Genomic DNA, 12,201 nt, shown 5'->3' with positions numbered 1-12,201 from the left:
AAAATCTAGCTGTTACATAAACCACTTGTCTGAAATGAGCCTCGGGCTGGTTGGATTTGACCAAGTGTACTGTATATGACCGCTTATAAGCCGAATATTGAGGACCAGAAAAAAGATTCTGTAGAAAGGGGTTGGCTTATCCACGGGATACATGATAGTATTTTTCAGATCGTGATCTGTCAGAAACATCGCCTGAATGAAGGTCCGAAAGATCACAACTTCCCGAAAGTTTGGAAGTTGCCACGACTAGAGCCATTATTGTTATAAATTATCAATAAAGTTATTATTATACACCAATGTTGTCATTATTAAAAAAATATTATGCATGTTACTACTTCCGATAATAAGTTTTCAATTGAATGTTCAAAGTTTATCGTTCTTCGTAAACTCCACAATCTTTACATGTAACAATATATGTAATTCACAGCTATAATATATAATCCCCAGATGAAATCGCCAATAGCTATTACGTACGTTTTGCAAAGTTCATAAATTGATAGTGAACAAGTGTCTACCTTTATTGAAAGAGGCAAATAAACAACTGTATCGGCGACTTATTCTGTTCGCCATTTGCAAAAACATGATCAGCTGTTTCCTGTGACGTCACAAACGGTGACCACTGTGATTGCTTTCTGTTGTTTAAAAAGCAAGACGGTATACAAGGAAATGAGCATTGATAATAACGGGCCGATAGGTATTGTCATGTTGTTTACACAAACATTTTCAAGTTGTGGGTGCTTAGCGATCGTGTTGGGAGTAGGGGCTTAATTCCTTTGTTTTCGAGAGACTAGTTTAATAAACTGGAGAAGCCTGCGAGAAAGTGATTCGCATTCAATGTGTTCATAGTATGATAGTTTATTTAATTCAGTTGGATTAACATGCAATAGTGGTGTAAAGGGGGTTATAAAAGTTGGTATATTTTTACTGACTGACATTCTCATCATGAGTTTGAAACGAATACGCCATGCTTACGATGCTGAATTCAAACTGCGAGTCTTCGCTCTAGCTGATATATTTTCTCACAGGTTCATTATTCCATATACACCGATTCGCAAAATGGCGCTTGTTGTTGATGGCAACATATAACGATCATTATGAGATTAAAAAAACCCACAAGAAACAGCTTCCCACATTATGAAAGTGGATGTCTGGTTTGTTAAATCTTTATTAGAAATAATAATGACTTTTTCAATATAATTACAACGTTTTTCATCTTATATTTTTTAATATCTGCGAGTACCGGCACATGTCTTGCAGTCCGACTTCGCAGTGTTTTTTGCCTTTCAATTCCTGGTTCAGCTTATCTGTGGGTCATATCATTTTCTCTCGTATTTCAATGGTCAAGTTAGCACCTCGGCTTATCTATGGGGTCGGCTTATCCGCGGTCATATACGGTAATCAACCCAAGGAATATGTACCTTGAATGCGAAACGGGACTTAATAATGGCAGATTCAGGTTTAGACCTGACAACAGTCACTAGTCCATGAGCATGAAGAGTCCCAAGATTATATAGCAGGACTACTCGTTATCTCCAAAAAAATTAGAAAACTTTCATAAACCACTAGGTCTTAATCCTGCTTAGGAATCAAGTCACAATGTCTACCCCTGCAGAAATTGCTGTTTAGCTTGTAGTCCTGCAACAAGGAAAGTCCTCCATTCTTATCATTCCTCAGGTGATACTTCATGCACAGTGTCCCCTTGGCAGTCTGTTCTTCATCCATTAGTCCAAAGCCGCTATCTAATAAAATTCTTCCGCCAGGTTATGATCAGACTATACTAGTCCATATACTAGGACTAATATCTACTGAAAATACTGACTGAATGTTTTAGCACAGACTGCCTCTGTAGTATTGCCATAGCTGTGTAGAACACTACTCAGTGAAAGCAGCAGGCATACAGTATGGGTGTCATTGATTGGAAATATGACATCGATGTATTGACTCAGAATTATCACAATATATTGATTATTAATAAAGTGAATTATTCTGTATTTGTATAGATAGAGATAACCACTATATAGACCTGCAATTTAATTTAAATCATGGGACAGGCTGATCCCAAAAATGTTCAGAATTGAATTGACTGCCTTCCCATGGTCCATCTTAACCATGGTATTCTTAAAAAATGTATCCATATTTTCTTGTGTATAATGTTCACTTGAGTATGCTGCACGCACCCATTTCTAGGGTAGCTGGTGTAGCGGTGAGTTGGTGTGGTGTGCTCTGACCACCAGTTCCCGCATGATTTCACTGAAAGTCATTTAAATAATATTGAATGAGATTTTGTACCGGAAATGTATGTATGGAAATAGTTACTGGAACAGTTATTTAGGACAAAATGTGAAGTTTTTTTGTCAAATGCTGGGCTGGACATCGTCAGTGAAAGTTGAAAGTGACACACCTGGAAAAAAAGGTGAGATCTTCGACACCGTGTATAAGACGACCCCCCTTCTTAACCCCCTCATTCTAGGTACGAAAAACTCGCCTTATACACAGCGATATACGGTATATATTGAACATTGTTTGTGACCTGATAGTGTGTGACGGGATTAACTTGCGTACTCTCAGCATGTCTCAAAGGTCTGCACTAATATATGTTTCTGTGATTTATTTATTTACTGTTGATATTCATACACTTATATTGATACAGTAACGTCACTGGAAAGTAGAAGTACATCCATATTGCGCTGTCTGACATGCCTGCTACACATTGCCTGGTTCTGGAAGCCTGAATGGACCATGTTTCTACAAACAGGTCTCAACTTAGGCTAGTTGGCGCTAGCAGTGGTGTCACAATCATAACAGTAGGGTAGTCATGTAAATCTAGCTTTAATTTAAATATTAGAGTATATGACTTTCATGCTTGATTTGATACAAACATATTTATTTCCATAAAGTGGACGATTTGGCAAACAAGCAAACTTTGCTTACCTGAATGCCTCTCCCAAACATGAAAATTACTAAAGTATTGAAAGTGACATGAGAAATAGAATACAGTACATAATTGACATTAGAGATAAGTATTGTTCTGTAAGTGTTTAATTACTGGATTATCTTTTGTAACTACAGCTACGTTATTATTTACATCCAGCACAACAACGTCGCAGTATCATATAGCAAAGTATCTAAATTGGCAAGAAGATTGAATAAAAATGCACTGATTTTAAAATTTCAAGATTTGCTTGATTTTGAACACTGTATCGATTAGAAACAATTGCATGACAGAATTTAAGGCTTTCGAAAAGTCACCCTGAACTTTGAAAAGGGTTAATTATTATCATGTCTTTCAAATTTGCTTCTTTTTTTTTTATCAGAATCAAGTGAAAATTGACTCCTGACTCCATAACAAAATGCAGGAAATCATAACAATTACTCGATACATGCATGAGTGTTTCACCGATTACTCATGTTCAAAGGTTCAGTGACATTGTCAAGTTCCAAATTGGAAATATTCAACAGGTCTTCAAAGTTTCAAAAGTTTGTCAGGAATTTGTTTAGGATTCTCAACTTAGTGCCACTGACCGGAAGATTCCGGGGTAGAATAGGTCTTCAGCAACCCATGCTTGCCGTAAAAGTCAGGATCGCTGACTTGGTTGATGCATGTCATCGATCCTAATTGCGTGGATCGATGCTCATGATATTAATCACTGGATTGTCTGGTCAAGACTCGATTATTTACAGATCGCCGTCATATAGCTGGATTATTGCTGAGTGTGGTGTAAAACAACAAACCAACCAACCAACCAACCAACCTGACCGGCAAATAGGGAAGAAATTGTTGTTTTGTTCAAACTGACCGGCAAATAGGGAAGAAATTGTTGTTTTGTTCAAACTGACCGGCAAATAGGGAAGAGATTGTTGTTTTGTTCAAACTTGGGATGTTTTTTTGAAAGATCATATTTTCTAAAATTCCGAGGGGTTTGGGGATTGTTAATGCAACAATAAAAGGAAGCATAAAAACCTTCCTATTTGTTGGTCTGTTTTAAGTGAAATACAGGTTACTTCTACAAAACTATAATAGTTATTTATAAATTGTAACATGAATTTGGAAATTTGTAGTTCCAATTTGGGAATATTTACTGACATTTGCACCAGACTTGGGCCTCTGAGCGGGTCTAGATACATCCCATTTCATATTTATTTTTTAGTGTTTTTTGACACTGAGGTTTCAAAAAAGGTTAATCCACTATTGATGACTGTTTTCTTTTAAATTCTGTCATTCAGTGTTACCTTTCATGCAGGTATATTTTATGTAGCATTTATTGATTTCTCTAAGCATTCGATTCCATTCAGCAGCATCTTCTATGGAAGCTATTGCACTAACATGGTTTGAGTGCTAAAATTGGTAAAATGTTACAATCAATCTTCAGTAATGTTCGTTCAAACAACAGAGTATCTGTTACATTTGATTGCTTGGTGTGAGGCAAGGGTGTATGGTTAGTCCCTTTCTGTTTCAATAAATGAATTGGTTACTGAAATGAAACAAAATTGTCGTTTTGGTGTTCAGTACCTTTCCACAGTTAGTAATTTTTTTCTACTTCTATTTGCTGATGACTTTATTGTGTTAGGCAATACTGTTAACAACAAATGAAATTAAATATCTTGCATGATTACTGTTGTAAATGGGAAATGTCGGTGTATCTATCGAAAACAAAAAAGAGATGTCTTTAAGAATGGGGAAGTTTATCATGTTGTGAAAAAATGGTATTATGATAGAAATGCGGTTGAAGTAGTTACTGGATAAAGTTACCTTGATTTGTATTTTAGCAGTAGATAACTGTGTCCAAAATATTGAAATAATTTTGCAATTCAGGCAAGAAAGGTGTTCTTGATCCTGTTAGGTAGTATACATTCCTTGAAATCATACTCGCCTCACTGTTACTTCAAATTATTTGGTGCAAAGGTCACATCAATACTTTTATACGGGGCAGAAAGTTTGGATTTCAGTGACATAGAACCATTAGAAAAAGTTAAATTATGTGCCTGTATCGTCTTTGAAATGTAACGTTATCAACTTCAAATAATTTGTTGTTCGGCGAGTGAAGTAGATATTCTATTTAATTCAGTTGTTTGCTGTTTTGAAATGTCTCAAAATGTCTCTTTTCAATATGCTGGAATCTCATTTTTCAAAAAATGTTATATGTTGTAGTTGTACCATGAACAAGGCCACATAAAGTGGGTAACGAAACGGAAAACTTTTTTTTTTATTAGGATTTGGTGATGTTTGGCACTTTCAAACACGTGGAATAAATCCGAAAGCCCCCAAATGGCTTATTATGCGCAGTTTAAAACATCCATTTCATGTGAGAACTATTTGAGTAGTATTACTGTAAATAAATTCAGGACCACATTGACTCATTGCTTAGTTCTAAAAATTTAGAAACTGAACATTGGCGAAATTTTAATATTCCTTGTGAATTTAGAAAATGTAAAGTTTTTAACTTAAACCATATTGAAAATAAGTATCAGTTTTTGTTAATATTTCCAGCTTATAGCCATCTTGGACAAAGTGACCTAAAACCTACATTTTACTTCTTTCCAAAAAATATTCTGAAGTTTAATACACTACTGTCATCGCAAGACCCTATTATCAATTTGAATACAACAAAGTACTTGTTTTATGTCAATTCTGTAAGAACACAAATACTCCAATTTTGATGATATGCAATTATGTTAAAACTGCTTTTGTTAAAAAAATGCAAAGAAATGTTGTGTGTTTTTATACTGTTTGATGTAAATTGTATTTCATTTGTAGAAGAAAGCCCATGGCCTACAAGTACGGAATAAGGTGTAGTGATACTGAGGCATTTTAGTAATCACAACTTGCTTGTACTCAGAAATTTGAAATGTGTAGCAGGCCACGATTTCGCTATATAAAACATGCACAAGTGCAACCTGTAATAGAAAAATGCAACTAAATATTTATGTCTACATGCAGCAAGTGCATGTGAAAAAATTGCAAGCATGTCTCTGACTAACCCTCACTTGTCCACGCAAATGTTTTCTTTGGACACACTTCATACTTCTAAAGTTTACTTACATTACTACATAACTAGTCCCTGTGGTAGGTGTATTTGTCATGCTTTCTTAGACTTGACGTCCTATAACTGGGGGTATAACTCAAGTCATGTGCAAATGTTCCTATTAAGTTTTACAGCTATTAATATACAGTATGTGACACTGGCAGCAGACCAGTCTGTTTCAACTGTGATAATTTTATGGTGCAAGCTGGTTTTGTCTGATGCAGCCAAGGTTTTCATATCAACATGCACCTGATGCAAGCTAAATCATGTTTCTTAAATTGTGCCCTGTTTATATAGCTCTGTTTTTCCCTTCATTTATAATTTTGACCTTTATTTGACTTTCATAGTCAAATGCAGTTTGAGGCTTCAGTATTTTTGTAGAGATTGTTTTAATGTCAATGCAGATAGCAACCTTTTTCAAGTATCTTGTCCTTGTTGACCATTTATACTACATATCAGTGTACTAACATAGTGTACATGTGTACTGGGACATTAACCCTGATTGTCATTCAAAATGTGGAGACAATTCAAGACAAAGTGGAGCGGGGGATATAGGAACAGAGTTCGCCAGTCCATCCGTCGTTCTGTTTGTCCGCTTCTCAAAGGGGACAAGTTTTCTCCAAAACATCATCATGTAGCTGATGATGTTTTGGCATTGATGCGGCCACGGCTACTTGGCTCATACATCAGAATATCTGTCCGGCAGTGTCCACTGTCTGCCCGGTTTGTCCAGTTCAGCTAAAACTGGTTATGCCGTTTTCTCCTGAATCGTTTCATGTAAAATGCTGAAACTGCACTTGTATCATCCAACCGATAGTGTCTACTGTTGGTGTTTTAAGCAATTCCTTCAAGGTTAAGTGTAATTTCCATGACAACTGAACGAAAGAAGTCATAGTGAGATGAGAAGTCAAATATATTTGCCCCAAAGAGCAGTTTCAAATATAATAAACGATTGTTTTCATGTACAGACATCATTTGTAGAAAGTTTGAAAGGATTTGGACTTGGTGAGTCCAGTTGTCAATCAGCAAATAATGATATGACATCAATTTGACCGATGATTATGACGTAGTTACCAGGTATTAATGGTTTATATAAAGTACTTTCTTACTACCGTAGAGAGTTCAGTTATTTAAAGGTACACATTTGATGTCAGCTAAATATTGTCTGCAATAGTTACAAAATGTCTGGCTGTCAAAAAGTATTTTCTTGACCTCAATTGACTGTCCCCATTAACTAATTATCAGTAATGCAATATTTGAAATTAATCAGTAGTTTTTAACACTTATAAACTGCACTAAACCAAAGTGTAAACAAATAACAAAATAACATGTAATAAAAGTCAAATATGTGACAACAGCCTGAAGATGTATAAAAGTTGAAAAATCTTGGACATAAGTGGCGACTTGCTGACTTGGTTGATGCATGTCATTGTATCCCATTGTGATGCTCATGATTTCAATCACTTGATTGTCATGTCCAGACTTGATAATTTACAGACCGCTGTCATATAGCTGGAATATTGCTGAGTGCATTAAACAATAAACAAACATTAGATATTTGTATAAGAAGATTTGTCACATAATAGATTTAATGCAAAAAGTTTCATTACGATGGCATTTAATACTTGTGTTTATTTGTTTCAGATGCCCAATCAAGATGGCTAAAGCGCTGAACAAAACTGTGAAGGTGTGTTACCCACCTGGCTGCAAGGAAGTCAGTGAGGAAATACCCAAGGATGAACTTATCAGAAGACTCAAGGTACTGCACCAGTACAATGGAATATTGGGTGACACATGTGATATAGTTGTACATGTTTATGCTGGGTTGTTGCTGTTTTATTTATTTTGGAAAGTTACACTTGAGGTGCAGTGTTGTGAGTGATCAAGCGAGAGATGCCGTTGTTTCTTCATGAATACTGCCTTTGTAGGAAGTCTTAATTTGTATATCTTGTTTCTTGTTTAACGCCGCACTCAGCAATATTCCAGCTATAGGACGGCGGTCTGTAAATAATCAAGTCTGGACCAGACAATTCACTGAATCCTGTGATTGATGTCATGAGTATCAATCCACAGAAGTGGAATACGATGACATGCATCAACCAAGTCACAGAGCCTGACCACCTGATCCCATTTGTCGCCTCTTACGACAATGCATAGTCCAATGTTTTTGTCCAATGCATGAACATGGGGACGCCAGACTGGAAACATGTTTCACTTGATTTCCACTACTGTTGCATTAATTCTTGTCGTATGCGGTAACAGACTGCATGTCTGCTCTGTCTTTCACATAGTAGGGCTTTACTTTTTGTTTAAATTCCAGTTTTGTGTACATACAATTCAGATCACTCCAATAACACTAGACCTGACCGACAAACTAAACACATCAATAGAAATTGGCACTTGTCCTACATGTCCTACATGTCCTATAGCTCTGCTGAATAGTTGTCATAAGGACTAGTAGAATGTTACCATTTTTACGGGTTTTGCTATATGTTATCATTGTAAAGACTAGTGGACTAAATATGCTTGTTTCTATCGCTGTAAACGGTGTCATGATTGGGTAGTGCCTGCCCAATTAGCCTATCAAATTGTTCGGTTTAGTAGAAACACCAGAAGGAGGTAGCGCTATACCAACTGATTGATAAGATTCCATGTGCAGTCAAGCATGCCAGTGTCAATTATAGCACAGCGGATAAAAATATAAAATTCATTTTCAGTTATTATTAGAGTTTGGCCGGTGTAACACTTCAACACTTATTAACGGTACCATTAAAAGTCAGAGACGATATGTTTTGCTAAGTGAATAACTTTGATTGATATTTATTGATTTCAAATTAACAATTACCGATCTGAATATAACCAACTAGAGGTGGGCTGATTCACATACAGTGCGATTCAATTCGATTGATTCATGATTTGACTACTTCAATTGCTATCACTTGTTTTATAACAAGTTTTTTGAAAAATTTGAGTATTTATGAATTAATATTAAAAGAATGGTGCATCTTTTGTCTTACAGAAACATGTTGAATGTAAATAATAAAAAAACACCCTTTATCTGTTTTATTTGGTGTTCAGTTTCAGCAGAATGCAAGTGAATATTAACGGACAACTAAATGCCTAAAACACTCATTCAAAACTAACAAAATCGTGTGACCAACCAGCAAACTAAAAGTCCTCATTTTACACTCATAACACTTCAGGTATTGCTACGTGGAATGGCACTCATGACATGACTTTAGGTACTGCTTAACTCTTTCAACACCATTCAACTGGAAGCGTTTACTGCTGTGACAACGAGATCCCAGAGGCTCTTGTGTGATAGATGAAGCCATTTCATGAAACATTTATCAAAGAAAATATCTGCTTGTAAAACATCTTTTACTACTATATGTTTTACACAGTTTGAGAGGTCTGATTCTATTGTTGATAAATATGAGCTATGTTAATCACATTATTTGAATAATGCATTTACAACTTAATTAAGTTGATAAATCAATTAAATAAAAACATGTAAGCTAACACATTCATAACGTTCACATTTAGGGCCAAGGAAGCAAAAATCGACTTACCTGTTTCTGATTTATTTTCATTGTTTACGTAATTGGAAAAGCATTTTAAGAAGAATTATAAATAGTATCTGTCATCACCCATTTCCCGATAACAGCGTCTGTCTGCTCAGTTACATGAAGAAATAACCCTGTTTTTGAGGCTTTGTATGAATAACACGTTCGTCGAAGACTGGCATATGACACATCACTGGAAAGCTTATTCTTTCATCTACACACTCGTAACATCGCCTGGAGTCTTTTCGTAGTTATAGAAAATGATTTCATTGGATAAAAATTGGTTTCTAATGCCGCTTTCTTGCTGAAATCTGCTACAAGGTTCGTGATCGGTCAAATTTGAGCACGTGACCTAAGGCAGCCTATCAATTTACATCTATACAGCAACTTTCAGATTTTGACGGAAGAATTTTGTCAATTCATGCTATTCTGAACATTTTAAGCAGGAAATCGCGATCTATATTAAAAGTATGCGAGCCAGGATGTATTGGGCCAGGTTACGAACTGTGACAAAGATTTTTCATGCATATATTGTGGCATTAAACTTTGTGTCCAAGCCAAGAATTTGTGGCGACGAAACCGGAGATGTCATTTAATTAACATTACACACAATCGCACGAAAAGATGGAAATATTAACTTAGCTGTATGTTTGACAAGTTTTAGATATATTTTTGTTGATTTGATTTATTACTTTGTATACTATATTTGAAGTTTTGCTTGAAACATCTTAATTTTGCTCTTTGACATGTTCGATGTGGACCCGTTGTCGAAGTGCGTGTCCGAAAATTTTATTTTCAATAACATTGCGGGAAATAGTGAATATTTTTTTTAATCTATCAAAGAAAAATGATAAATTGAAATGGAACATGTAAACGGTAAAATACTAACATTATTAACATAAGAAATAATTTAAGCAGGTTAAACTTGATAAGCATGAATCATTTTACCGAATCGCTATGTAAGGATTTTGAATCGATTCAAGAATCGGAAATTAAAAAACCATAACAAAGAAAACAAAAACTCATTTTCATAGTGTGGAACTGTTGTCCCCAGGGTTCAGGATGGGATGGAATTTGCCTTGTTTGTTGCAGCTACTGGCCCGAGCCTTCCAGGACATGGGTCAGGATGACAATGACCAGTATGCTGGACTGGCCCTCATGCTGGCCACAGATTTCTACCTGGACCACCAGAACAAAGACGTCCGACTTCTGGTGGCATGCTGCATTGCTGACGTCTTCAGAATATTTGCCCCAGAAGCACCATACAAAGATCAAGATCATTTGAAGGTGCGTTGTGGTAGCAGCTGCAGTGTTAAATGTTTTAATTACATCACTGAGTACTATTCTGAGGAGATGCAAAACATTGATGAGTGTTAATATACACCCACATGGAAGCTTGTCATGCTGGTGTTTGGCGTTGTCTGAGACAGGAAGTAACGTTTTCATGCTGGTGTTTGATTGAGACAGGAAGTGACATCATGCTGGTGTTCGTCTGAAACAGGAAGTGACATTGTCATGTTGGTGTTTGGTGTTTGTCTGAGACAGGAAATGACGTTGACATGCTGGTGTTTGACACAGGAAGTGACGTCATACTGTTGTTTGACTGAGACAGGAAGTGACATTGTCATGCTGGTGTTTGGTGTTTGTCTGAGACAGGAAGTGACGTTGACATGCTGGTGTTTGATTGACACAGGAAGTGACGTCATACTGGTGTTTGACTGAGACAGGAAGCAATGTTGTCATGCTGGTGTTTGTCTGAGACAGGAAGTGACGTTGACATGCTGGTGTTTGATTGACACAGGAAGTGACGTCATACTGGTGTTTGTCTGAGACGGGAAGTAATGTTGACATGCTGGTGTTTGATTGACACAGGAAGTGATGTTGACATGCTCGTGTTTGATTGAGACAGGAAGTGATGTTGTCATGCTGGTGTTTGGTTTTTGTCTGAGACAGGAAGGGACGTTGACATGCTGGTGTTTGATTGAGACAGGAATTGACGTCATGCTGGTGTTTGAATGAGACAAGAAGTGATGTTGAGATGCTGGTGTTTGATTGAGACAGGAAGTGACGTCATGCTGGTGTTTGAATGAGACAAGAAGTGATGTTGACATGCTGGTGTTTGTCTGAGACAGGAAGTAACGTTTTCATGCTGGTGTTTGAGACAGACAGGAAGTGACGTCATGCTGGTGTTTGATTGAGACAAGAAGTGATGTTGACATGCTGGTGTTTGTCTGAGACAGGAAGTAACGTTTTCATGCTGGTGTTTGAGACAGGAAGTGACATCATGCTGGTGTGTGACTGAGACAGGAAGTGACGTTCACATGCTGGTGTTTGATTGAGACAGGAAGTGATGTTGACGTGCTCGTGTTTGATGTTTGTCTGAGACAGGAAGTGATGTTGTCATGCTGGTGTTTGGAAGTAATGTTGACATGCTGGTGTTTTTGTGTTTATCTTAGACAGGAAGTAGTGTTGACATGCTGGTGTTTGGAAGTAATGTTGATATGCTGGTGTTTCAGGAGATCTTCCTGTTCCTGATCAAGCAGCTGCGAGGGTTGGAAGATCCTGAGGCTCCTTCTTTCAAGAGATATTTCTATTTATTGGAAGTAAGATGA

General features: G+C 36.7%; 1 protein-coding gene across 1 annotated transcript in view; it reads left to right on the top strand.

The window, feature by feature from the left end:
* LOC139450086 (sister chromatid cohesion protein PDS5 homolog B-like) overlaps positions 1-12,201 on the top strand; it is a 59,923-nt gene that overhangs the window by 1,856 nt on the left and 45,866 nt on the right. The window contains exons 2-4 of the mRNA XM_071231724.1: positions 7,668-7,782; positions 10,682-10,876; positions 12,106-12,192. Coding sequence (XP_071087825.1) covers positions 7,681-7,782; positions 10,682-10,876; positions 12,106-12,192 — 384 coding nt within the window. The 5' untranslated portion in view covers positions 7,668-7,680. The remainder of the gene's footprint in view (positions 1-7,667; positions 7,783-10,681; positions 10,877-12,105; positions 12,193-12,201) is intronic.

The sequence above is a fragment of the Haliotis cracherodii genome, unplaced genomic scaffold, assembly GCF_022045235.1.
Source record: "Haliotis cracherodii isolate W230 unplaced genomic scaffold, xgHalCrac1.p SCAF_8, whole genome shotgun sequence".
NCBI classification, from domain to species: domain Eukaryota; kingdom Metazoa; phylum Mollusca; class Gastropoda; order Lepetellida; family Haliotidae; genus Haliotis; species Haliotis cracherodii.
Note: the sequence above shows the minus strand (reverse complement) of the source record. Positions and strands in the feature narration are given on the sequence as shown.